The sequence below is a fragment of the Scomber japonicus genome, chromosome 10, assembly GCF_027409825.1.
Source record: "Scomber japonicus isolate fScoJap1 chromosome 10, fScoJap1.pri, whole genome shotgun sequence".
In the NCBI taxonomy this organism is placed as follows: domain Eukaryota; kingdom Metazoa; phylum Chordata; class Actinopteri; order Scombriformes; family Scombridae; genus Scomber; species Scomber japonicus.
In genome coordinates, this window is record NC_070587.1 from 23,697,499 (window position 1) to 23,725,409 (window position 27,911).

The 27,911-nt window shown below is 38.9% G+C and overlaps 3 protein-coding genes across 3 annotated transcripts in view; 1 reads left to right on the top strand and 2 right to left on the bottom strand.

The window, feature by feature from the left end:
• Positions 1-351: 351 nt before the first annotated feature.
• On the bottom strand, positions 352-2,240 carry LOC128366539 (transmembrane protein 42-like). Its single transcript, XM_053327274.1, has 3 exons — positions 2,061-2,240; positions 1,064-1,210; positions 352-974 (listed from the first exon to the last, which is right to left on the bottom strand). Exons 1-3 carry the CDS (start codon positions 2,202-2,204, stop codon positions 831-833), a joined length of 435 nt encoding a protein of 144 aa, XP_053183249.1. The 5' UTR covers positions 2,205-2,240; the 3' UTR covers positions 352-830.
• Positions 2,241-4,417: 2,177 nt separating this feature from the next.
• On the top strand, positions 4,418-8,122 carry kiaa1143 (KIAA1143 ortholog). Its single transcript, XM_053326802.1, has 3 exons — positions 4,418-4,589; positions 6,267-6,411; positions 6,511-8,122. The coding sequence occupies exons 1-3, from the start codon at positions 4,479-4,481 to the stop codon at positions 6,753-6,755; spliced, it is 501 nt and encodes a 166-aa protein (XP_053182777.1). The 5' UTR covers positions 4,418-4,478; the 3' UTR covers positions 6,756-8,122.
• An 849-nt stretch (positions 8,123-8,971) lies between these two features.
• The window catches only part of LOC128365800 (dolichyl-diphosphooligosaccharide--protein glycosyltransferase subunit STT3B-like), a 62,899-nt gene continuing 43,959 nt past the window's right edge, over positions 8,972-27,911 (bottom strand). Inside the window, exons 6-16 of the mRNA XM_053326386.1 lie at positions 24,117-24,215; positions 23,084-23,230; positions 21,057-21,105; positions 20,056-20,210; positions 18,090-18,301; positions 16,172-16,359; positions 15,179-15,350; positions 13,699-13,872; positions 13,290-13,403; positions 12,963-13,172; positions 8,972-11,733 (exon numbers count right to left, since the gene is read on the bottom strand). Of these exons, the coding sequence (XP_053182361.1) occupies positions 11,653-11,733; positions 12,963-13,172; positions 13,290-13,403; positions 13,699-13,872; positions 15,179-15,350; positions 16,172-16,359; positions 18,090-18,301; positions 20,056-20,210; positions 21,057-21,105; positions 23,084-23,230; positions 24,117-24,215 (1,601 nt within the window). The 3' untranslated portion in view covers positions 8,972-11,652. The remainder of the gene's footprint in view (positions 11,734-12,962; positions 13,173-13,289; positions 13,404-13,698; positions 13,873-15,178; positions 15,351-16,171; positions 16,360-18,089; positions 18,302-20,055; positions 20,211-21,056; positions 21,106-23,083; positions 23,231-24,116; positions 24,216-27,911) is intronic.

Sequence of the window (27,911 nt, forward strand, 5' to 3'; positions counted from 1 at the left end):
AATTAGCACGCTTAGCAGTTCAGCAGTCAAGATGCCACCTAAACGCTCTAAAGTGTGTCTACACTACACACCTGTTACATCAGATAAAAGCAAGTGTGCTAAATGTGGATAGATATCAAATGAAGTACTCATAAAGTGATACTGATGTATCACTTTATGAGTACTTGGATTGGTACCAGTATCGTCATATTTTAAACGATACCCAGCCCTAGTTGACTGACACAAAGCTTGGCTTTATCATTAAATACTTAAGTTAGACACTAATATACACAACCTTCTTTTATTTACCACAGTGTCATATTACTGCCACCAAATGTCAAATCCTTCACATTGCAACATTTTCCTCTCCATCTGCGTGATTTTGGCAAAGTAGGTGCTGTTTTACTTGCCAGACCATAAACTATGTTGGGTTATTGTGTTTGAGCAGTATAAAATGAATAAAGTGAAGTTGGTAAGAAAGAAAGAGGAAAGAGTATAATATTCATATCATGAATATCAAGAACAAAGACCTCAAGTTGATGTCTCCTGATTCCCAAGTGAAAAATCAAGTCTTCTAGTCTAATTAACTGACTCAAAGACTTGTTTTATTTCACCAAGCTATTGCGCAACACCGACTGTACTATATTAATAAAGCTCATCATTACTCAAAGGATTCAGGAGGAAATTGTTCAACAGGTAGAGGTTCGTGCAACACAATCCACTGTTTCAATTGCACTTATTAAGACACTGATTCACTTTCTTTTATCAACAACCTTTCTTCCTTTTCAGTACCTGAGAAGAACCCCAGAGGAAGAGCAGTGTCTGCACACTTATAATGATCCAAAGCGGCATTACTTGTCTTTTTTATCCTCCTCCTGTGGCAGGGTCTGAGATGTGGATCCATGAAGCACCAGCAGCCCACACAGAGTGACAGAGATACCCACCCACCATAGAAGTGCATGGGTCTCTCCAAAAATTACCCTCCCAAGTACAGCCTGGATAAAAAAAAGAGAATAAAATGAAGATGCTTGTTTTCATTAACACAAACAGTATTGTTCAAAACAGGACATTTCAGAGAGCTTACAGAGCAGATGAAGTTGGATGCAGTGGTAGTCACCGTGGCCCTGGCTGAAGAGGAGCAGTGCCGGAGAGCCTTGGAGAAGAAGGTCCACATGACAGTATTGCAGGTCAACAGCAGACCTCCGCACGCCAGCCGCAGGGGGATGTGGAGCTGCAAACAGGTGAAACAGGAAAGCTGCTGTGAGTTAGTGGCAACAGCTGGGTGACAAATTAAATGGGAAACAAAGCGTAGTGAGGTGTTCAGAACAGCTTCAGTGCTTCTTCTCAAACACTTTGTGTTGAAGTGGAGGACTGAACAACTTTCTTTCAAAAGATATTCTCTCATTTGGTGATTTTATGATGGAGGTGGACCTTCCAAAATCTGACTGTGAAGGCCATTAGTTTATGATTCTCGTCACTTTCCACTGTTTTATTCAGAATTTGTGTAAAATACAAAGAATTCCACTTTATTCTTTTCATTTCATGATTTCTTCTTCCTTTTAAAACCTGGTGCCTACATTACCCACAAGCCAACTTAACTGGTTTTACTGGATTGTACAGATGTGTTTGTAATGCCTTGATGAGTGACATCACTTGAAGCAATGTATCAGATTTAGTGCAGATTCCTCTGGAGCCACAAAAGATTAGACAGGTCTAGACCACAGTCTATGGTCTAGACCTGGTCTAATGTGGTCTGGATAGAGAAATATAAGAAAAAACGCCTTTTTTTCATTTTTCAAGTAGGTTCTAACAGTGTTTTTACATTTTTAATAAGTGTACGTGATGAAAAACTGATACTTATGTATGTTTCCTTATTACGAATCTGAAACTGACTTCAGCGTCGTGTTGCACAGTAATAAGTTCACCAAACAGTAGCTTCTGTCTCTATTATACAGATACAGACAGTATACATGAACACACACTGACCCTGGCTGGTAAAACATTCTTCGAGCAGCAGCAGAAGTAAAGCACACTGTCCCGAGAAAGAGACGTTGTGACACACAGACAGAAGTTAGTCTCACCCAGTCACAGTAGTCTGCGTCTTGTTTGAGGCCAGCTTCACACATCTCCTTCAGGTAGTCTGCTCCCACTGTTAGCTTAGCACACAGAGAGCTAGCAGCGGCTAAACAGCCCGCTAACAAGGCGTAAAATGACCCAGAGATCATGTCTGGACAGAGTGAAACGCGTCTTCCTGACAGGAGCCCATAGCAGTAACTGAATCACAACAAGCAGCAAGTTCAAATCCCTAACACCGGATGTGGAGCTGTGTTAACTTTTCAAAGTAAAACTCTGTTTAGCAGATTAATTATTTAAATAGGGCTATGGCCACTAATTACAGGCCTGTAGATAAGACATTTGAAGCAGAAAATTGGGATATGATTGTGCAATGTTTTGCGAGCATGTCTCTCTTTGTGAAGTTAATATATCCAAATTCCACCTGCCTGGATATAACTGTGAAAATCACTCCTCCTCAGTATTAAATACAGACATTATTCTAGAGCAGATGTTTGTCCAGTCCGAATTCCACATATAATTGACATTTATTTGCAGCGTGATTTATAAGTACTGCAGTCAGTGACATGATCAAACACTCAGTGAAGTTCTCAATGAAACGGAAGGAAACAAAACTTTTGCACAACTTTGTTGTTGTTGTCAAGGCAACATATCTTATAGGTTATATCACATACTATTATATGATAATATTAGTATTTAATATGTTATTAATGAATTTATACATGTATTCATTTATTTGACGTTTTTACTGCCGGACATTTTGGCCGTTGATATTTTTCTGACGGCCAATTACAGGTTATACCGGCCAAAAGCCGGCATATACCGGCTAACGTAAAACCTGTTCCACACATTGAACTCATTAAGGTAAGGCTATAGCCTTACTTAGATATAGGGCCTGTAGTAAGGCTATAGCCTTACTCAGATGTAGTCTAATCAGTTGTGATTTTATGAGTCATCCACACATTGATCTCATCAAGGTAAGGCTATATAGCCTTCCTTAGATGTCGACTAATCAGTTGTTGTGATTTTATGAGTCATCCACATATTGATCTCATCAAAGTAAGGCTATAGCCTTACTTAGATGTAGGGGTTGTAGTAAGGTTATAGCCTTACTTAGATGTAGGGGTTGTAGTAAGGTTATAGCCTTACTTAGATGTAGGGGCTGTAGTAAGGCTATAGCCTTACTTAGATGTAGGGGCTTAAGGCTTTAGCCTTATGTAGATGTAGACTAATCAGTTGTTGTGATTTTATGAGTTATCCACCCATTGATCTCATCAAGGTAAGGCTATAGCCTTACTTAGATATAGGGGCTGTAGTAAGGCTATAGCCTTACGTAGATGTAGACTAATCAGCTGTTGTGATTTTATGAGTCATTCACACATTGATCTCATCAAGGAAAGGCTATAGCCTTACTAAGATGTAGGGGCTGTACAACTGATTAGATGTAGACTAATCAGTTGTTGTGATTTTATGAGTCATCCACACATTAATCTCATCAAGGTAAGGCAATAGCCTTAAGTAGATGTATACTAATCAGTTGTTGTGATTTTATGAGTCATCCACACATTGGGTAGGGGCTGTACAACTGATTATATGTAGACTAATCAGTTGTTGTGATTTTATGAGTCATCCACACATTGATCTCATCAAGGTAAGGCCTTACTTAGGTGTAGGGGCTGTAGTCAGGGGTGCATTAACATCACTGGAGGGCCCCTGGGCTACAGAACTTTATAATTCCCCCCACAATGAGCCAACTCACCCACACACACAATTACATCAGCACAATACTTCACTTAGGCTAGTAATAACTGTTCCATAGGCTATGCAACAAATCAAACATATTGCAAGCAAATAACTGATTAATCTCTATGCCATTTATTTATTTAATGTATGTAGGCCTAACATTAACTATGTGTATATCATTTTTGCAAATGAGCCAACATGCACTCACACACAAATGCACGCACAATTACATCACAACAATTACAACGCCACTTGGGTGTGAACGCTTCATTGTTGCTAACTATTAGGCTATGTGTCGTCTTGCCTCTCACTTTGTGTGCCGTCTACTAAGCTGTGTTGGATATATATGGTGTGATTTTGCTTACAGCCTGTGCAGACTAGCAGCTTAGCGTAAATGACTGCCATCTTTGTCTCTCGGCAGTTGACAAAACTGACATAAGATGCTCGTTTCGCCTTCGTTAAATGTCTCTGTTTTATTTTGAAGTCGAAGCCCGCGTCACCGGTTACATTTTTGACGTCTGTACGACGGCTTCTCCTTTTCACCAATCGTAGTAGCTCCTGAAGTCACGTGACGCACCTCGGCACATCGTAGTGACGTATGTTTTGTTTTGGCGGAAGCTACGCTAACATTAAAGTGTTTTTAGGCCCAGTTCATTAGCGTGTTTGTTTTTAGCTGCTTTGCAATGAATAAGAAGGTCAGTGGAGTGTCCTGGGTCAAACCAGCAGAGCCGTCCTTTCTCAAGAAGTTTAAAAATGACGTCGGTTACAAAGAAGGACCCAATGTTGATACTAAGGTATGTATACTGTGGTGGTTTGGCTCATTTAGCTAGCCGTGTAAACTTGGATCAGGTTAATATTAGATTATTTGAGTGTATGACACGTACACTTTAGCTGTGTATTTGACCAACTGTATGTAATGTTATATTGTGTTTTAGTAACAATATACTGATTATATCATTTAATACTATTGAAACAAGACACCACCTCCCCTTTGTATCCTGACGCGCTCATTCAAACCACATCACCCCCTTCAACACAGCTCCACGCGGCTTATTTCTCTCACTTCATTCACTCTAGTAATGTACTTAGGTACAATCTTGAAGTACTTGTACTTTAATTGAGTATTTTCATTTGATGCTACTCTATACTTCTATTCCACTACATTTATTTAACAGCTTTAGTGACTTTTCAGATGAAGATTTGACACAATGGATAATATAACAAGCTTTTAAAATACAACACATTGTTAAAGATGAAACCAGAAAGCAGTGTGTAGTCGGCTCACATTTCAGATGCCTGAGTTGTTAACAGCTCCACCAAATAGTGATTTTTCCCTCTAAACTTCTCACATGCTTTCATTTCAATAAATGTTCAAATGATCCAATATTTCAGCAAAAATCAAAGATTAGAGAAAAAGTTCAAAAACTGAAAACACATTGTGTATCAGAACTTTGTTTTTTTTCTTCCCTTCCTTAAAGTAGTGTAAACTAGTTAACTGTATATAAAGTAGTGTAAACTAGCTAACTGTATATAAAGTAAAGTAAACTAGCTAACTGTATATAAAGTAATGTAAACTAGCTAACTGTATATAAAGTAGTGTAAACTAGCTAACTGTATATAAAGTAGTATAAACTACCTAACTGTATATAAAGTAGTATAAACTAGCTAACTGTATATAAAGTAGTGTAAACTAGCTAACTGTATATAAAGTAGTGTAAACTAGCTAACTGTATATAAAGTAGTATAAACTAGCTCCACCTCCAGCAGCGACAACAGTAACATGCTGCTCTAACACTGATGCTTCACTATTAATAATCTAATGATGTCATATATAATAATATATCACTACTTTTACTGTAATACTGTATACTACATCACTCATAATACTGCAGTACTTTTACTGTAATACTGCATACTACATCACTCATAATACTGCAGTACTTTTACTGTAATACTGCATACTACATCACTCATAATACTGCAGTACTTTTACTGTAATACTGCATACTACATCACTCATAATACTGCAGTACTTTTACTGTAATACTGCATACTACATCACTCATAATACTGCAGTACTTTTACTGTAATACTGCATACTACACCACTCATAATACTGCAGTACTTTTACTGTAATACTGCATACTACATCACTCATAATACTGCAGTACTTTTACTGTAATACTGCATACTACATCACTCATAATACTGCAGTACTTTTACTGTAATACTGCATACTACATCACTCATAATATTGCAGTACTTTTACTGTAATACTGCATACTACACCACTCATAATACTGCAGTACTTTTACTGTAATACTGCATACTACATCACTCATAATACTGCAGTACTTTTACTGTAATACTGCATACTACATCACTCATAATACTGCAGTACTTTTACTTATGTAAAGGATCTGAATACTTGTTCTGAGTATTTAATGTTAACTTTCATATTCTCCTCTCAGCGTCAGGTGATGCCAACACTGGATGATGACAGCGGGAGTGATAGAGATGATGAATTACCTCAAATTGTGGTCCTAAAAGATGGAGACCTGACTACAGAGGAAGTGAAAAAGATCAAGGAGGACACACGTGGTGGCTCGGAGAAAGGTGAGACTGAATGAGCATTAACCACCTTATCACATGATCACTAACTCCTACAATTCTCAACGTGTTTTGATGAGTCATTCACATCCATCTCCTCCACAGACGATGAAGCTCCAGCTGATGGTAAAATCGTTTTCAAGAAACCAGCCAAGCGTTCCTCCTCAGACAAATTCCAGGGCATCACCGCCAGCTCCAGCAAAAAGAAGAAGAAGAGCGATGGAGGAGAGAAGAAGGACGAGGAGGAGGAGGAGGGGGAGAAGAAGGAGGTGAAGTCTGGAAAGAAAGTCAAAAATAACAGCCTTCTGTCATTCGGAGGGGATGATGACGAAGAGGATGAGGAGGACTAAATGTTACTGTTACTCCTGTGACAGATGACACAAATCAAAGTGAATCTTTCATAATTTGACAAACAGGGATGGAGGTAAAAATTAAGAGACATTGTGTGGAGCCTGTCTATTCTCAGTTCTTTTAAAGGACAGTGCCACTATTTTTTGCATGTCTAAGCCCAATAACTACAAGTAGCCTATATTTGATTATTACTGACAACTGCTCCTTTCATCTGAGTACACTGAAAACCAACTTGCATTATTTTCATTATTATCATCAAAGCTTGATTATAGTTGTGTGCAGCAACAGTTTTACTTCAACATGGTGCATTCAAGGACACTCACAAACAATCCAAAAACATTTAATTGTGATTTTCATTTATGATTGAAATAGTGATTATTTTCATAAGATACAGACCTGCAGGCTAGTCTGTATTTGTGGTGAACTTAATATGAAACTAAATGAATGTGCCAACCATTGTCACAATTGTCTTGTTTCTATATCAACAGATTCTCATAAATAGTTACTTTTTGCATTTAAGATTAGTTGTACACTCAACATTATTGTTATCATAACAGCTGCATAGTTGGTAATAATGACAACAACCACATCTGATGATGTTTTTGATATCTGATGATTTAGCTCTGAGAAGCTAACATCATGGAACCATCAGATTGTTTATGCAGACAAGACCCGCCACTCTGTCTTTTTTATGGACATTAAAAAAGACTCCATAATTTTATTTTTAATTTAAAGTGTTCACTCAGTACTGAAAAGAATGAATGCATCAAAAAAACCTATGATCAATATTAATAATGTAAAATTTAGGTCATTAGTAGTTAATGGGCTAAAAAAAAGAGGAAAACTGTCAGTGTTGTCCTTCATTCATTCTATATGTAGCATTTCTTTTCACATTAAACATGGCAAGCAGTATTTAGTGAGTGAAACAGACTTCTGCAGCTCATTCACGCCTCCTGCTGTCATGATGTCACCCTGACAGCACTACTGACTCCTCATATATGGATTCAGATGTTTAAAGATGCTCGTCATTTAAAGGTGGCACTCCTGCCTTTCATACGTATTAACATCCTTTTGTTGAGTCTGAATCTTCATCTCCTATTTGTTAGTTTGCATCTGTGATGTCATCACAAATGTCACGTAGTGTGAACGTGCTCATTGTGGAATTTTTTAATACATTCAGTGATTTGACTGAATGTATAAATATATTCTAGCTTCGACAACGGAGCTGTAACAGTTTATGTAGAAACAATGCATTCTTGTTAATGCAGTTGTATGATTTTTTTTTAAAGACAAAATGTGATGTTTGTTTTTATTGTGTGCATTTTTAGAGAATGGTTATGGCTGTATCATTTGAAATATGAAACATTAAAACAACTGTGTATTATAAGCTTGTGTTTGTGTGTCAGTTGCACCAAGCTGTAGCTCTAAGTGCTCAAGGGAGGGTTAGGGTTCAACAGCAACTGAAAGAGATGAAGACACAGTTCATTATTTATGTCCTGAGAGGCAGATGTAGGGAAGCCTTCACATTTCTCATGCTACACTAACTACTACATATCAAGTCTATGGTTTGATTTGCAGATACACTTACCAACTGCTCACATCCTACCTCTGGTGTTTCCTCATTACAGATTCATGAGTTATAGCATTTTTCTCATTTCCTGTTTTTATTGAGTCATTTGTTCTATATAAAGCACTTTGTTATGTTACTATGTAGGAAAAGTAATATAAGAATAAAGTGTGATTGAACAAACAGGACAACTGGTCCTTTAAAGGATAGGTTCAGTTTGTGAAGTACCCTAAAACTATAACTAGGCAGGTACCCAAAGGAACATTTTTCACTTTTCACACACCTGATTCTAATCAGTCATTATGAAGCAGCTGAAGCTTGTCTAGGGCTTGATAACAAGTTAATAATTAGAATCAGGTGTGTTAGAGTGGAGCGCTACCTAACACATGCAGGGCAGCAGTGTTGGTGACCACTGTGTTTCATTGTTACTACATCATTTAATATCAACTTAAACTACACAACAGTCGACTACACTTTGTAGACAAGGAACTAATTAAACATCAAGAAATGAATGCAAACGATAAGGTGGTGGAGGTATTAGTTATATTATTAAACTAATAGTAGTGTTATTCAGAGAGATACATTTTTAATACATGTTAAATCCAAACATTGTGCACATGAGCTGAACAATAAAACAACAAACGCGTGTTATTATTTCAACCTCTTTATTCAAAAAGGCATGTTTCATTCTCACACCTGCATCCAGATCATTACAATTCGATGGAAGAAACCTTGACTTAGAAAATCAAAAAAAAACAACATAAAATCCTTGCATGTCGTGATAGGACGCTACACTCGCTTTTTTTCTTTTTTTTTTTAGTTCACCAGCGCAGCCTTCATCGTCCATGTAAATAAATACACTCAATGACTGTCTCTAAGCTGAGCTCTGGATATGATTTCATTTTTTTTCTCTCCCTCTTTAAGGCCGATGCTATCTTCTATCTTCTTGGTTCTCCTCCTGGGTTCTACCACGTCGCTGCTCTTCTCACAAAAACAAACAAGCTCACAACAGAATCAAAGTGGAGCTTGCGCAGCGTGGATTATGTTTCTTGGACTATCTTCAAGAAATGAGAATAAGGCGGATTAAATTATAAAGGGGAGGATTTACAGTAGGGGGGGGGCATTACACTTTCAAACCATATTATATCACATATGTAGGAAGAAATCCTCATGTTTAAGCCACTGGTTTGTGTGACGGAGCTACAACCGGAACAAAGTGGGAATTTAGCCAATTGGAGGAAAACCACTGGAGGTAAAACATCTGACAAACAGTGATTTGAGTGTAATGTTTTAACCCTATGAAAGGCCCCCCACCCCCCCGGCCCCTCTGGTGGAGAGCCACCTCCTCCTGCTCCTGCTGGCAGCTCAAGAAGACTTCATATTTTTCTAAATTCACGAGGGAATAAAGCAGTGGGAGCAGAGCGTTTGATCCTGTTACTGTACCTGTGAGGGGAGAAGCAAGTCTGCTATCTACAGAGCGCAGTGGAACGTTTGACAGGAGATCAAAGAGAGAGAGGGTGGGGTAGGTGGGGTGGGGGTCTTCACATTTGACTCGAAAAGAAGCTGGTGGATGCGTGACAGACTTTGTGTGTAGGAACACTACAGAACACTACAGCTGTGTGTTCAAAAGTAGGCGCTGCTTCCCATTTTCATCGGTTTTTCCAATTGGAAGAGTTTTAGGAAGGGGGAAAAAAAAGAAAGAAAGAAAAAGGCTCGGCACCCTCGGCGCTAACAGCTGAAAGCGTTTTTAATTTTTAAAGCTAATGAGCAGCTACACTTCAAATGTGTCTTTAATAATCACCCCGGCAGGACGAGACAGATGTCCTCTGTTAGCGACTAGCAGACGAGAGCCGGAGAGTTCCGAGGCCCCGCTTCACATCCGACGGCGCTCCGTCTTAAATCAGTCCATTTTACATTCAGTGGAGTTTGAACCTGCAGCGTGCAGCAGAGTGATCATTAAAAACTACACTGAGAACACAAATTCACTGACTCCCTAAAGCTCAGAGACCTGCCTGCACAATGCTGCTCTTCACTAATCATTAACAACCAAAAAAAAGAAGAAGAAGAAAGAGGAGACTTGGGTTCTTGGTCTTGGATTTAAAAAGATATGTTGATATTTAAACCCACTGCAGCTGGACACTGATGGACGGATCATTCTCAGCTCTTATTGTGTAGCTTTACATCAGTTGGGGTTGTAAACAAACTGAGGATTTAACCAGATTCACGCTAACTTTATTTTGAAGGCTATAATTAAAAAGGAAATTATTTTTTTTTCTCTTTCTCTCTTGGAGGTTTGTTTAAAAGCCGCCTGCTCGGGTTTCTTTACCACATGACTTCCTTCCAGAGATGATGCTGTTGTTAGATATCACAAATGAACTTGAAAAATAAGTTGTAATAAACAAGAATGCTTCTTTAAGTCGTCTGTACATGTCTGGTTCTATCATTAAAAATGTCCTGTCAGTGCAGCAGAATGAGGCTTGATGAAGAGCGATGGCTTCTCCTTGTTGGCACGTGTGTGTGAGTGTGTGTGTGTGTGTGTGTGTATTGATGAAACACAGTTAAAACCAGCATGTGTTAACACTGATCAGAGTAAATCAGGTTTTGCAATGTTTTGGAATATTCTCATCATGTATCAGGAGTGAGAATTTGAATTGAATGAACTCCAACAAGGAAGGAACACCATTAACAATCATCCTGAAGTCATGCTTTACCTGTTTTCATTGTGAGAGGGTGTGTGGAGAAGAAATGATGTAATGCATAGAGCAGTCCTTACAACTACAAGACAACTCATCTCTTTGCTCTCTCTGCCTCTCCTATCACTCACCGGCACATTCAAGTACAAAAAAAAAAAGAAGAAGAAGAAAAGAAAAAGAAATGTGAGTTAAAGGTCACAGTTCCTCAGGTTAAAACCAGCGTTGGGGGGGGTTGGGGAATTTGGGGGTTAGGGGTGGGGCTGGGACTAGCTGGCGTCTCCCGTTCTTCGCCTCCTTTGACCCCTCTGCGTTTTTTTAAATCAGGTCGACGTGATCTCCGCTTTGTGATGATGTAACGTTTCCAAGCCTGGACCCTCCAGGTGAGGACGCACGGGGATGACGTGACGGAGGGTGGGAGTGGGAGGGGAGGGGTGGGGGGGTGAGGGGAGGCTGGAGAACCTCTGCTTCTTCCTTATTCGTCTTAATTGGTGGATTTTTTTTACTGATTGTTTTTTTTTTCTTTTTGTTTTTTTTAACGTAAGATTTATTCCTCCCTCCCTCCCACCCTCTCTCTCTTTCTTTCTCTCTCTTTCTCTTCTGTTGTTCTCCAGTGTGCCTCTGTCGGTGGTGGACGCTCTATAAAGATTTCTTGGTCAGTTTCTTGCCCTTCTTGAGGGAAAGCTTGTTCTTGATGTATCCACGCTTCCTCTTGGCAGTCTGCAGAGGGACACATGACCAAAAACTCCATTACATTTTTATCATTCTTTGTTTCTCTTGTGTGCACTGATCTTTATTTTTTCCTCTTGTTTTTAATTCCTTTTATTTGTGTTGTTCTTGGTCTATACTTGTTCTGTCTCATTATCAGCTTGTCAATCAACTGTGAAATACTTTGAACTACATTAACCTGTATGAAAGCTGCTATAAAAATAAAGTTTGATTGATAGATTGATAGAAAAACATCCTTCACACTTTTTGTTTTTACATATGAACTAAGATTTCTATCTAAAGTTTCCTCCTGTACCTCTAGCTGTTTATATCTCAAAAATATGCATCAGGAGTGGATTAGACTCATCTCCACTGCTACATCATCATAGTTTTATAAAATTATCTAAATGAATAAACTAATAAAACATCAGAGGAGGGCTTTAGTAGCCAAGCACATGCTGCATCATCAAATCTTACTATTAAATCATGTGATATTTAGTTTTTATGTAAAGCACATATAGAGTTGCCCCTGTGTATGAAATGTGCTACATAAATAAAGCTGCCTTGCCTAAAGTTCATTCCCTGATTTCCCTTTAAAACAGGAGCTTGTACTATGAAAATAAAATGTGTGTGTGTGTGTGTGTGTGTGTCTTCTGGCACTTTTATGACGGTCCCTGACTTAAATGTGTTACTTTTCTGTCTGCTGTGGTGTCTTACAATGAGCCATGATAAGGTAAAAATCTGGTAAAGATAAAACATGACATCAGCAGCTGTTTGAGAGGCTGGTGGGTAATATTACTGTTAACCTGGGGATCATTTTCCTCCTGGCAGTAACACTTGTAATGAAATCTAACTCAGTGTGTCTCATGTATTAAACTGAGGCAGGTTATGGCTCCAAAAGGCTCCAAAAGCAGCTCCATGTTTAGTTTTTGATCATTACAGCGCTGGCTTGTAAAGATTTTTCATTCAACCCCCTAAAATGCACCAGCAGCTGATCAATAATGTCATGGAGCTGGACTCAGGCTCAGCTTTGTTTTTCATTTTTCTGTTACTTAGAAACCTCAGAGTGGCTCTAAAACAAACACACTCCTACACACACACACACACACACACACACACACACACACACACACACACACACACACACACACACACACACACACACACACACACACACACACACACACACACACACACACACACACACACGTTTCTTTGCTGTGCCTTCTCTCCCATCTTACCTTTTTGGACGTGTACTTCTGCTTGGCGGTGTCGGAGCTTCGCAGCTTATGCTCCACGCGGTCCCTGTTCTCCAGCTTTTTCACCTTATAAATCCTGACCAGCCAGTGCTCTGAGGTGAACGCTTCCTCCAGGTGCTTCAGCTTTATGTCCTTGTTACCGATCTCAGCGTTACGCGTCCGGTCGAAGCCTGGCGGCGTCCGGAAGTCCAACTTGACGGAAGTTAAAAAAAAACAAATGGAGACGTTAATCATATTTATCCATTAACGACTTTGAAAAAAAAAAATCAATCATTTTGCCAGTTAGAAGGATTCATCATGAGGACTTACCTGCATCTCTCCAAAGCGGTAGTAAGACATTTTGTACATAAGGCAGTTGAGGAGGGTGGGGGAGCCATCTTTATCCACTCTGAACTCTCCCTGTGGGGTGAAGTAGTCACTTTCCTGGGTGGATGACAGGGAGGACAGATGGTTGGAGCGATAAATGAACTAAAACACACTCTGAGCCACAATTTCATGCTATTTTGCAGCTAAAACTTCTTAAAACACACTCGATCATCAGTCAGTGATTTCCTTCAGCGGGCCTGAGAGAGCGCATCAAACAAGCATCTCTCCATTATATTTAACTACTTCAGCACGCTCACTTCTTTGTGGTCTGTCGTGGAAGGAGTTCTTTAATTAAGTGACTGTGTGTGTGTGTGTGTGTGTGTGTGTGTGTGTGTGTGTGTGTGTGTCTCACCCTGATGTCTCTGGGGTGCTCTCCCTCTGCAATGCGCACCATCCAGAGGAACTTGTTGATGTCATCTCCTGAGTAGCCAATCACCCCGCCGAAGATGATCAGGACGTAATCGACATCCAGCGACCTCATGATCTCATAGGCTGCCGTCTCGTTAGATGACATGGCTTTACCCACCTGAGGGAACGCAGACATAAAGGTATCAGTCCGGTTGAGCTTGAGAATGACGTGATAGTCCATCGATTTTAAACAGCGAGCATAGTTCATCAGTTGGTTTTATCGCAGCTGTTAAGCAGAGCCAGGATAAATGAGTGTGTATTGTTCACAGAGCTGTTAGTAAATGTGCTCATTTGTTTATATGCTGCACAGAGCTGTCTGCTGTTTTGTGTGCCAAATTGAAATGGAATAGAAAGTACACCCATACCAGCACTGTGCCAGTCAACCTTTGTCAAATCTGAGTCAACGATTAATTACTTCTGAAAAACCGTTTATATATGAATACACAAAGATAAGTAGAAAGAAATAACTTGACAAACTGGAATAAAGAGTTGCACAGTGAGGAATGGAGGACACTACTTGTTTAGACAATGTGACATGAATAGTCTCTTGGCTGCTAATGTGAAGTGTGGCAACACTGACATAAAAAAAGGATCAAGGTCCATGTATCATATGATAAGTCCATATATAGACGTGATGATGCTGATAATTATTGTATGATTAGACGTGAAACTATTTTATTGAGTGAGTTGTGACTATGTTGTTTCTCTTTTAGGAGTTGCTATGCAACACATTGCTCAGATGAATCTGTCATGACTTTATTTTTCTCACTTTTTCTGTGTTGTTTAAATATAGAATAAAAGATTAATCATAAAAAAGGAGTCATGGAGGTTGAAAGGCCAGGCAAAAACATGCTATCACATTGCATTATGGGAAGTGTAGGCTGGACTTGTATTAGGGACAAAGTCAGGATATCTGTACTGCTTTGATGACTTTTTAAAATCTTGTCTCTTGTGAGTCCAAACTTGATGAAAGTGCCATGTGACATTTTTCTCAGTTACAGTGCAGAGTAGGCCTACATATTAAACATGTGTCCACTTGGTGGTGCAATAGACCAAAGCAAGACAGTAACAGTCCCACATACTGGCTGACAAAAACTCAAGTAGGAGCTGTTAAACTATGTAAGTACAGAGGTAAAAATAAAATTGAAAGACACACTCATCTGTATATTCAACAAGTTCCAGTATATTCTAATCCAGGTCTGTTTTGGCCACTTTTTAAAAGAAGATTTAAATGCGTTTGTATTCTCACTTTTGACATCAGAGTTATTTTCTCAGATTTGACAAAACTCAAAACAGCCACAAGATGGTAAGAGTATATATGCCTGTGATGTTTAAAAGTTGGTGGACGGTCCCTTTAATCAAAGGTTGCATTTAGAAAATCTAGGTGAAAGGTCAGATGTCATCAACAGTGTTCATTCTCTCACCAGTGCTATATGACTGTTGTTCCACGTGTTGTTGTCCACCAGCGTTGTCCTGTTAGCCATGCCTGCTATCTGGTAGCCGTAGTCCCACCATGACATCACTCTGGCGTGCTCGTCTGTGTTCTGCCTCAGCCAATAGTAGGCCTCTCTGAAGTCATCCAGAATGTTCCGGGAGCTGGAGGAGAGAGTTACAAGTGGGTGAGTCGACGACACAGTGGAAGTATAAACTGCTTATATTAGACCAAAACCTTTTACTCAGTCACTGCTATTGATATCTAATCATGCAGATTGTTTCTGTTTTATCTGACTGGGTCATAGATTTCTACCATCACTACAATGGAGATGAATGAACTGTGGTCTCCTAACAACAGTCTATTAGAGCAAACTGTTTCAATAATTTCTTGTCAGGGCTCAGTCAGAATAAGGATCCACTGACACTAATGTCTGATCTGATTATTACTTTTATTACATTTTTATTGTGTTATCTGTACCAAGAGACCCAATGTCTTTTTATCTGTTCAAGTTCACAGAATTGAAAAATGATACTTGAAAGAGTTCAACACTGGTATAGATGGACTATAACACAAAAAAGCTTTTTATGGGGACTATTTCTGTGGTAGAAAGTAGTTCTGATAAAAAGTGAGGTCTGTGAGTAATGGGAACACTGTTCCTGGAGAGAAAGCTCTGATGAAATTTTAAAAAGTCATTTTTCATTGCTTTGAGTGTGGTGGCAAAGATCGGGAAGCAGTAGATATCTCAAAACCAGGAAGCTGGAAAATAAAAACTATATGTCTGGCTGAGGGGTAAGTGAGAAAAAGTGCTGCAATTCAACTGAGGTAAACATGAATCCACTACAGTCACTAAAGACACTGAAAAGCTTCTACCATCATCCAGACACACTGCTACTGTATTGTTTGGCATCAGTCACACTCCATACTGGGTAATATCTTACTAATATGACATATGAGAAATGCACAGGGTCATCATTACTCTCACCCGTCATGGTTGTACGATGCTAGCACCACACTGGGGCTGGAGTAGGCGTTGCTGGTGACCCAGGTGCAGTGCACAGCAAACATCATGAGTAACATCAACATCAGCATGGTGACGATAGACTTGATGTTGGGGCCCAGGCCCTCCTCTGCCTTCTCCTGTTCTGACACATGTTTACGCACCTTGCCGGCCTGCAGGGGGAGAACACGAGCAGACAGGAGGCCGTTTGTAAAGGTTATTGAGACTCTTACAAGACAGGTTAGCGGTACAAATTAGCTGTTCATGTACTAAAAGACATTAAGAGAATTCTCACACAGACATTCAGCTCTTTTATGGCGTTTCTTAGAGGAGAGCTGTGAGAGGTTAGCTTAGTATTGTTCCCAGTGTATCGATTCAGAAGAAAAGCATTCAACGGATGAGGAAACCATTGACCATCAGTGTTATTAAGATTCCCTGAGGAAGGAAGGTGGAGGCTGTTTTTTATGTTGCCAGAGATACCAGCATACAATATTTTCAATAATAATATTTATTAGAAATTCCTTCTAACAAGACAAATATTTTTCAGATGAGTCTGGAAAGGATGCAATTCTTGGATATTATTGGATGTTTAACTGTCTACATGTGTGCTGTTCACATTTAATGTTTTGCATCCTTGGGGGTTGGGACACCCAAAAGGGTCACTGGATAAATCTGAAGGGTCACAAGCTGAATCGAGAAAGGAACAATATTTCTCTTAAATTAAATTGTGTTTATTTTTTCTGATTTCTCTCTATTCTTTTTTGTAAAATACTCTGAATACCTCCTCTGCAGGCCTGTAAAATGCTAATTCTCTTTGGCTGAGCTGCTCACCACTCATGTCTACACTTTGTGTGCTTGGGGTCACAAGAAGATGTTGCATCATTTCATGCCAAGAATGGCTTTTCATTAGTTTGTCAAGAATCATTTTGTCTGAGAAGACAAAATACATGAAGAAACCTAATGTTTCCAAGGGGGAAACATTGTATATTAAAGCCAGGTCTGACAAATGTAAGTACACAAGTTTATTTAACTGAAAGCAGCATGAATTGATTTTTGTGGCTAATGGGTTAGCAAATATTTGCCTATTTACACATTCAGCTGAGAGCAACTTCAGGATTCATTTGAAGTTGTGTTTCTAGCCACTTGTAATGTAAATTCTAATATTCTCTCTGCTTTTAGCTCTATTTTGATCTGATAAAAAGTAGCTTTAGCTCCAAAATGCTCCACTATGTTCCCTAGCTGATCACTAACTCTGCCTGCTGTTTGCTGCTAGGCAGGTAGAATGCAGTGGGTTGATCAGAGTTTTCTCTCTGAAAACAGCTGCCTGCTTCAGCTGGAAACAAAATAGATGAGAGCAGTGAGAGGGAACCAGAACAGTGAAGCTTTAGGTCATAAAAACAAGAAAGCTGAAAGACGGTAAAAATGCTCCATAAAGCTGAACTGCAGAGTCGGTGGATAACGCTCTGTAGGTTCATCACTCTGCGTGACGCCTTCCACATTACACACAGTCATTTAACCTTTGGATAATGTAAAAATAATGGTTAGTGCAGCTTTAAATGTTGTTAATAGTTTTTTATGTTAATGTTTTGATATTAGGTGAGCAGGCTCTCAGTTATTCAAGTTGTATTCTGTGTGTGTAGTTAAAGGATTCAATATAAAACAACAGCCACAGGGATATTCTGACTTTTAAAGGTGAAACAAAATGATGCTTGTGCTGTTATGAGACTGTTAAACAAATGTGACATTGTGTCATTGCATTACTTTTCAAATAAGCAATGAGCAGCTCATTTAGTTTTCTGTCTTCCACTTAATCAAACATGATTAATCATTAATGGAAAGATAAGAAAATAGGTGACACATTTTACACACCCACCCACACAAACCCATGCTGTTGACCCCTGACCTTATCGTAGAGGTTGCCGGCGTTCTTCCTGTCGTCCTCGTCACTGCTGTCCTCTGCGGGCGGACTCTGCCTCTTCATGTCATCACCCAGGTAGTGTTCAAAGACGCTTGAGAACGCCACGGCCGACAGCATGCACACCACCGGAGTCAGAGTCAACATCAAACGCACCATCACGCCGGCAAAATACACAGCGCTGATGGCATACAGAGCCACTGGTGTAGGAAGAGCAGAGAGAGAGAGATGAAGAGGTTTGATTTATGATGATTTATTTAATAATGTATCCTGTTTACTTCAGTTTAATGCTGTTAAGTTATATTAGAGGTAGAGAAAATGTACACTACACACGCATATGCTTATAAAATGTTTGTGTGTCTGTATTAACATGCTTTCTCATACACTGAGATCAAAGAGTCTCGGTGCATGATTAGGAGGCAACAAGTAGAGAGCAAGAAAGAGATGAGCAGAAAAAAAAGATGAGAGTAAGGCAGCAAAGTAAACAAGGAAAGAGAGAGAGCAGAAGAGAGAGAGAGGGACACACATTAAAGTCCAGATGAATATATTTTACTTTTAAATCAAAAATAAGACTTACAGTACAGTACAAACAGACAGGTTCAGAAACTAAAGTAGCATTGGCGAACTAAAGTGACAAAGTCAGTGATAATGAGGCAGCGGAAAACAGGAGAAAAGTGGAAGTATACACTGAGCATCAGAAGAAACAGGGGGAGACAGACACACATACAAGTGTTTGATTCTCTGCAGTGTGTCTCCAACACACTGATCAATGTCTCACTGACAAATGCCCACACATCACCACTTTCTGCTTCATCCAGGTACTGAAAACTTTCAGTATGCAGTACTGTCCAACTGAATTTTAGAGGGTTACATCAAAATGAATAAATAATTTCAAACACTAAAATAAAATGCATAAAAAATTCAGCCAATATAACTTCAAAAAAACGTAACTACGCTACATTATGCAAAGCTGTAATCACACTATATGAAGTAGTGTGCTGTGTGGGCAAGCTGGATTTTAAATAACAAATATATATTTCTACCTCAAACACATCTCCATGACGATGTGCTTTATAATGCTTCTGCATAATATCTACTATCAAATAAATTCAGCACTAAAAAAAACTTTAATCTGAATGCTTTTCTCAGGAGACCTTTTTTTTCTTACTACTGTAGTATTTTTATGCTAAATTATAGTACACACTGCAACACTATGCTAAGATTACAATATTCAATCCCCTGACTCCTGCTGTATGTTTACTAAGGAATAGATCTCAAATACCAAATGTATCAAAGGGAATGTTTTCTTTTATTATGTAAGGTTTGGTTATTTATCTGCAACGCTTATATGGAAGGACTGATGAAAACTTGGTTGAGAGCACCAGTGACTGTGATTATAGTACACTCCCTCCTTCTCTATTATGAACTGAACCTCTCACTGTCATATATGCGAGTCAGACTTATCTTTATTCCTGATTATTTAATATTCCTCTTTTCCATACACCATGTCTCACAATGTCTAGACCCGAGCCATGACCTGTATCACCAACCCTGCATCCATGGAATTTACTGTTACCATTGAAAGTTCAATAAAAACTTCAAAATTCACACAACCACTGATGTTGTTTGGATTAAAGGCTTATGTCAGGCTGTATCACAGTGTTCAAGTGCAGAGTGACAGGAAAAGAAATAACTCATGACAACTGTGTAAAAGCCATTAACACCAGTGAAATTACCAGCATTATTGATAGTGTTGCTACTCTAATGCACCTCGCTTCCAAATCCAAAACTGCTGCCTTGGTTGTTAATCATCAACACTGAGTCACACTCTGACTGTGTTCAAAGGCCAGTGGTGACATGTTTGAGGATTTTGGTCAATAACAGTGTTCACATTATTAAAAAAGTATAGAAAAATGATATAGAAAAAGAACTTCCTGTGTGCTTTGACTCTTACCAAAGACACGCTCATCATTGATGTTCTTTATGCAGAACCAGAGGCCTGCTGGGAAGGTGCAGACCAGGATGTGAAGATCAAAGAAGAAGGACACCCAGGTGGTGGGCTGGTGCTCAGACACCGATGCTATAATGGGGATGTGGATCTTAGCGTAGCTGTGGACGACACAGGAGACACACAGAAGTGAGATATAACAGAGGAGTACAGTTTAGCAAAGGTAGAAGAGGAGGAGGAGGAGGAGTTCTTCATAGTGACGGTAAACATAGTGAAAGTATTGTCATTATAAAACGACACTTTTCTGTTAGATGAGGTCAGTTGTCTCGGGGTCCAAGGAGGAGGACCCCCATTACTTTCACTGCATTGCAGCAAAACACACACAAACAAAACACACACACACACACACACACACACACACACACACTGCACATTGACAAAATGAGAGTTTCAGGGTTTTACAGCTGATGCTTCAGTCTGCCACTTCTCTGCAAAGCCAGATCTGGGATGAGGGAGGGGGGAGGAGGGGCATTATCTGTTTAGGATTTTCGGATGAAGCTGAGTGACTCACTCCTTCACAATAACAACATTTTTGTACTTGGTATGCATTTGATTTATCTGTCAAATCTGAACAAAAACATGAGAATATCGATTATAGTATTTGAGAGAAAAGAAATCTCCATTTGTTGAAGGTAAAAACCATCCCTCCCCTCTGCTCAAGAAAGAATCATTATCCCTTTGATCTGTTATTAACCACATGCTCCGAGATGGACTAAAGCTGAATAAATTAAAACTTAGTAAATCAACCAGTGGACAAGGTGGAATTAATCTCGGATGAAAGTGACTATCTTTCCCCGCCCCACCACTTTTCTACCTCCTACAGTTTCAACAGATTTATAGGTAAAGGTGCTGCTGTACATAATTTTCAACCTAATTCATTATTGGCGCTGTGGTGAGGTGCTTTAAATCTGGTGGAAAAGTACAAAACATTCATTCTGATGACTTACCCAGTGTCCCAGAGGGAGTAGAAGCGCCCACTCCATGGAGCGATGTACCCTGAAGGTGAAAGACACACACACACAAACCATATGGACTCTGTTAGAATGTGAGTGTGTTTAAAACAAATAGCAGCCCACACAACCTGACCTGCACACACACACACACACACAGACACACAGACACACACACACCGCTGTGGACTGTCTGTGCATGCTGTCACGCATCAGTGGAAGGCGTAAAAGCTTTGCAACATTCCTCCTGCATGTATTGATCATATAATTACTCTCTAATAAGCGTGTTGCTGCGTGTTGCGGACGTCATGAGTGGCTGTAATGAACTCTCTCTCTGGCCGGCTCTGCTGTGATAAACGAGAGCACGAAAACTAATCGCGGCTGTTACACGGCAAAACAGGATACAGCAGGTGGTCCTATCATATAGATAATACATGTGTGATGTCAGTGGATGGCTGATGGCTCTCATCATAACTGGTTATTGCTTTACATGTAGCGTTAATGTGGCTGTTTGGTTTAGATAAGGCTTTTAATGACTGTGACCACACTCATCAAAGGGTCCAAATGTCTCTTGTCTGGCAGAATCACCACAATATTACAGCTTCCAGCTATTTTGGGGTTCAAAGTAACAACGCTTGTAAATAGTCAAGATATTAAAATGCTGCTTCAGTTCTTTATCCCTCCTGTTATCTTCCCGTCAACTGTGGATCTTTTGTCCTCCCCGGTCAAAATTGAGTGTTTATAAAGCATAAGGTATAAATTATCACCAGATTCTGTGTTATCACTTTAGCCAACTTCATTCCATTTCCATTTTGGAAATGATGGTGAATAGACCTCATTTAAATGAAATTATACCTCATTTTTGAGTTAACGCCTATAATCCTGGGAGGACAACAAGAGAGCTAAAGCATGAGGCTGGCATTGAACTGATTGTACCAAGAATGCCTGATATAGTTTATTACTCTGTGCTGTAGAGCTCCATTGTGGTCCAAAAGATACTGAGGGAAAAAAATACACAAAAAACACCCCAGAAATACTCACATGAGGACCAAATATGTATTAATCCACTGCTGAAAATAGTCCCCAAAAATGCATTTGCTCCTGATTAGGGTGGTGTTAGGTGAAAACTACTGTGGCCAGCTCTTCTGGGAAATTACTGAGCTATAAACTATATATTCATGACCTCTATTTAAATATTTATGTCTTCTATTAGATCTAGTTGGTTTGGGATGAGCGTCACAGACAGAGTAGGAAACTAACTCATTGTTGCTTTAGGAAAAATATTCAATAATACAAGCCTCATCCTTTAAAAACACACAAAAGTAAGATAACATTCCTTCCCAATGATGTGTATAAATACAGTCATTTCTCAAACTTCAGCTGTGTTGTTTGATACATTTTACCTGACTGTGTGTGTTCGCCACCTGTTGGCTTTAATTCCACTGTTCATTACAACTCATGTGTGAAAAGCAGGTCTATTATCTCTGACAGAATAAAAGCTCTGCTATTATCGAGGATTGCGAATGTTTCATCATCTGGTTAAAATAAAGCTTTGTGTCATAATTGTACCATAACATAACTACTAAAACTAAGTCTACTAAGTCTGATCCACTATTCCTTTAAGACTAAATGTGTGAATCAGACAGAAAACATGGTGGGAACTGGGAATCTTTACCAGGGTAAAAGCTGCTGTGTACTCAGCTTTGTATGGATGTTTCATTTCTCCTTTGACAACAATCTCTAAATGCAAATCCATATTAGTAATCCAATATGTTTACACAGCTAATTCTCCAGCTGATTGAATATCGAACCAAGTGACTAGTCAGCTCTACTGTGGCCTGTGTTTACAGTAACGCTGTGGAGTGTGTTTCCAGCTTAAACATCACAAGTGTAATTGAGTTATCTCGCCACAAAAGAACAACAACAAAAAAAGTTGTTGTTTCATTGTGAAGTTTAAATTAAAAAAAGCATTTCACAGCTATTCAGAAGACCAACCTTCTACAAACCACACAATATGGACTAACCTGTGTACGTGAGATAGATAACGGAGAGAAAAACAACTCCAGCAGCCAGAGAGACTCCCAGGAAGAACAGAGTCTGGAACTCCTGCCTGGTCAGTCTGTCCTTCAGGTACTGCAGGAAGGCGTAGACCTGAAGCAGCACAAACACACCTGCAGAGAAAACACACAACACAAGATCTTTATTTAACTAGTAAACTGAGTGAAGGGTTAGGGTTAGGGATGTTATAGAGGAAATGGATATGTACTTTATTATGATGTTAATTTGTAAATGGTTTCTTATTATATCATATTAATCTGTTGATTCTTTTCTTAATTAATTGGTTTGTTGTTTGGTCTATAAAATGTCAGAAAATGGTAAAAAAAAAAAAAAAGTCATCATTCTTTCACAAAGCCCAAAATAACATCCACAAATAGTTTGTTTTGTCCACAATTCAAAGATCTTCAGTTCATTATAGAGAAGATTAAATAGAAGCTGAAATCAGAGAATCTAGATATTTTCTTCTTAAGAAATCATTCATAACGGTTAATTGATAATCAAAATAGTTGGAGATGAATTTAACAGTTGACAGCTAATTGATTATCTGACTGATCATTACAGATCTAGTTTCTACAACCTAAAATCTTCAATAAATCAGTTATTAAACCTTAAAAGTGTATTTTAGCCTGCTCTTTAAGGCATTTCATTATTTTCATTAAAGAAATAATTAAAGACATTACATGCACCTTAACTGCACTTCAGCCCAATGTTTAAGAGTTGAGCTTGCTGCATGATTAAATTTAATTATCTAGAAGATCTAATATATGCAGTCCTGATTAAAATGCTACATTAATACTTACATATGATTTATTTATATATGAATGAGTATGAGTAATACAAATGACATGTTTGAAGTACAGAGGAGAATGTGTTTGTACTAGAGATCAACAATGATCTTCTTCACAATAAAACTCCACAAGCCTGCAGTAAAACACATACTGCTGGCTTCTAATGCTATTCTTCACTTTTCATCCTAACCCCAAATGATTGGTTACTAACCTGCTGCAGCCATGTGTTCACTGGTCCTGATTGGCTGAAAGCCCACGAAGGGGATCTGCATGGACAGGACCAGACCGATGATGTAGAAGGTGCTGTAGGCTGGAGGGAGAAATCAGGCAGTTAAGAGCAGTCACACTCTCACAGCACATTACTACATGCTTAACCTCCACCCTTAAACCTGATCTCACTGCTAAACCCAGAAGCAAATCCTGCTGTAAACCCAGCAGGCTGTAGAGGAGAAAGTTGATCTGAGTTTATGAAAAAGTAAAGAGATGAGAGAAAAAGACCACACATGTACACACAAAGAGAAAATACACAATAGAAAAACTTTTAATAAAATAAATAATGAAAGATGGCGCAGGTAATTCTAGGACACCCTCCATCTCTTTCTGACTTTCAAACGCAGCCTTGCAAAGTCCTTGACGTCGTACACAAGAACAAAAATACCTTTTGAGCCTAAATCATGACTGACAGTCTAAGTGCGATTAAGCTTCGACGTTCAAACGATTTACACACTTGGGAGTCGGCGGCATAAACCAGACAAAAGGCTCACTGTGAACGCTCCGACTAACCCTGAAAAGCGTTTCATACAAACCCTCGAGGGTCAAAAAAACAGTGAAACAAAGCTTCGATAACAAAAGCCTCCAAACTGGCACTTTTCTGGTAGAATGTTGCCACAGCGCAGCCCATGAAATGAATGTGGCGGTTCTCCTGAACGAACACCGGCGTTCAAACTATACCTCAGGTTAGAAATCACTTCATGACTCTCTTTTAGCACATGTGTGTCTGTAGACTGTAAGAGCTTTCAGCAGTCAGACAAGTGGAATCATGACTGACAGGATATCACAGCTCTTTTGAGGGCTTCTGAACATCGCTCTCTTTTAATGACAGGAAGAGAAATTGGCGGGAAAAGATGAGATGGAAAAACAAGAAGTGAGTGGAGGTCGGTGTTCCCAGAGACACGGAGTCATTTTTGTATTCAGCAGCTGAGATGAAATGAACATCTCTTTTTTTCTTCCTTTCTTTAAAAAAATAAATAAATCTACATTCATTCAATTATTCGTTACGGATATTCTTGTTTTGAATCAGATCACAGTATGTATTAAAGCAGATCACTGAATGTTGTTTGTATTCAACATTAAAGAAAAGGGGATGGACATTGATGTGGTTGTCACTCTGCAATATGGCTTTTCCAAAAGAGAGAACTCTAATCTCCACTCTCTGCTGTGCTTAAAATACATTTAGAAAGCAAATCACACTAAAGGGAACTCTCTCTCTCTCGGTGTGTGTGTGTGTGTGTGTGTGTGTGCTGTCCATGCCAATTTGTGTCTGGGCACAGAATCAAACCTCCACCTCTTCTCCACTGCTGTCTTCACAACAAGAGATGATTATTAGCGCTATTACACCAAAAAGATGTGTGTCTTGCTGTGATAATACCCTGCTGTTCTGTTGGATGAACATACAGTTTCAATCAGGAATCATGATTATTTATCTCACTGCCTCGATAAGACTGCTGGGAACAAAGTGATAACACAAATTAAAGTTCAAATATTCTGCTATCCAATCAGACTCCATGGATTTTGACTCCTTCACCTGCAGTCTGTCAGTTTTACTTAGTTGATATAAAAGCAGCAGATCCAAGGTTACCCTGACTCAATTACTTCCTTCCTCTACTGCTGTCTTTTTGATGAGGACAACATTACAGGAGATGTCAGAGCAATGAAAATGTAAATACAGACTGCTGCTGACCCTCTGTACACAGACCTGCTTTACAAACTGCTGTGTAAAGAACAGCTTTGAAACCTAACGCTAGCAAATAACTTTTAATGCATCCCCAGCGCACTGCCTTACCAATTTACTGCTGTACAGTCAAGTGTGATCAAATACAATTACCCTGCAATAAAACCCACCTTTGTGAGATTTTAAATATTCAACTGTTGTTGGTATTATGACAGATAGAATAGGAGTGATTGCTAACTGTGTGTGTTTGATGCTGAGCAGGTAGTGTTCAGTGGCTTTTTAGAGCTTTGTCTCTGAAAACAGTCACCTGCTACAGTTGAAAATGCTATGAGGGTGCTGAGTGAAGCTTAACAGTCAACTGCAGCCAAACAGTTAAACAATGAGTTGAAACTTGTGATGAAGCTCTGTAAAGCCAATGGGGGGAAAGAAGTCTGTTTGAGAGCCATACTATATTACATTACATTACGGATATAAAACTGATAGAATAATCTGTAAGCAGCGAATGCTAATGCTAGCTCACTAACTAGCTAAGTGCAGGGACAGGATTTATAACGGACCTTCAACTGTGTTGGAAGAGATTCAGATTTTACAAGAAGAACAGAACAGTGGATAAAAGTGTTGCAGTATGTAAGGAGTGTAAATAGCACTAAAGGACAGCAGTAGTACGACTAATCTCAATACTTAGTGAGAAGACATGGGGAAAAAAAGGCTTATTGTTACTATAGCATTAACTCTCTTGTGTTGGCTCAAGCACTTATGAAATTACAAAATGAGACAAGGGATGTCTTTTGAAATTGTGTTATTATAATTTTCTACGTCACTAGGGTTAGTTCATTGTTCTTTTATCTGAGCTTACACAGAACTGCTAATGTTGTAATTCTCTCACCTCCTTTACTAGTTTCTTTAGCTCTAATTTGTGCCAATAGTGAAGATTGAATATGCAGTTTGTTTTCATTGTCAGAGGGGCTTTGCAAAGTTCTCAAAAACACAATGACATGGTTCTGACACTTGTCAAAAATAACAAAAATACTTGTTCCCTGCTCTTTTATAAAATATGTATATTTAAAGGTAAGCAATGCCACATTTATAGGATTGACTTATGTTCATTTATAATGTAAAATGAATGTCTACTTTAAACAAATAACTATCAGTTTGCATCATATTGCAGATATCAAATTGCATCGAATCGTCCCTAAATATTACTGTACCCCATGCATTTAGATATGTATTGGATTGTCTTATATTTAAGAGATGCACACCCTTAGTAACTAGCGACTACAGCTGTGGAATAAATATGCTGTGCAGTAAAAGCACCATATTTCCCTCTGCTTTGTAGTCAGTGTTTCAAAAATTGTACAGCTCTTGAGTAAATGTATTTAATAATGTTCTATCACTGTAGTTTAACTGTTGATATTTAGTCCACTGTCATTAAATGCATCTTTTCTGCCTTATTGGTAGGGTTTTTCACACTTTGTATATGAATACAATAGTAATAATCCAATATGTGTTTCACCATGTATATTACATCTGTTGCATTTTGAAGTCAAAGTAATAATGGTCAGTGCTTTAAATGCTGAGTGCTGCTGCTGCAGATGTGTTCCTGCACTGCACCTCTCAGAGATTACTTAGCAGTCAAACTGTGTCCACACATGTAGCAGCTGGAGGTGATGATTTCAACTGCAAACGTAGAGTGAAATTCTGAGGTTCAACAATCAAAAAGCTGCAACACATTTCAGCTCTGAAGCTTTTGTCAGTGTAAAAGACTTGACCTTAGAGTCTGAAAACATGGATGGAATCTTGTTTTTTGACAGTTAATAGATGACATTTGTTGAAATATCTTGAACAAAATCATTTCATCTCAAGGTCCACTTACTACTCAGCGATCTCCATGACAACTAAGCATCTGCTGAAAAGACGCTGAGATGCAGTTCAAAACCATAAAAAGAAGCTAGTAAATGGACCATACGTTTAAAAATGGGCTGAGACTGAACTTTGCATTTGTGAGTTTAAAGAAGAGGAGAGTTCAGTAGAGTTGCTGAACTGTGTTTTTCCTAT

Excerpts from the sequence above, each read along its gene's own strand:
- kiaa1143 (XM_053326802.1), top strand. The coding sequence starts at position 4,479 with ATGAATAAGAAGGTCAGTGGAGTGTCCTGGGTCAAACCAGCAGAGCCG. Across the intron at positions 4,590-6,266 it reads GACCCAATGTTGATACTAAG|CGTCAGGTGATGCCAACACT; the intron begins GTATGTATACTG and ends TTCTCCTCTCAG. Across the intron at positions 6,412-6,510 it reads ACGTGGTGGCTCGGAGAAAG|ACGATGAAGCTCCAGCTGAT; the intron begins GTGAGACTGAAT and ends TCTCCTCCACAG.
- LOC128366539 (XM_053327274.1), bottom strand. The coding sequence starts at position 2,204 with ATGATCTCTGGGTCATTTTACGCCTTGTTAGCGGGCTGTTTAGCCGCT. Across the intron at positions 1,211-2,060 it reads ACGCAGACTACTGTGACTGG|CTCCACATCCCCCTGCGGCT; the intron begins GTGAGACTAACT and ends ACCTGTTTGCAG. Across the intron at positions 975-1,063 it reads CATCCAACTTCATCTGCTCT|GCTGTACTTGGGAGGGTAAT; the intron begins GTAAGCTCTCTG and ends TTTTTTATCCAG.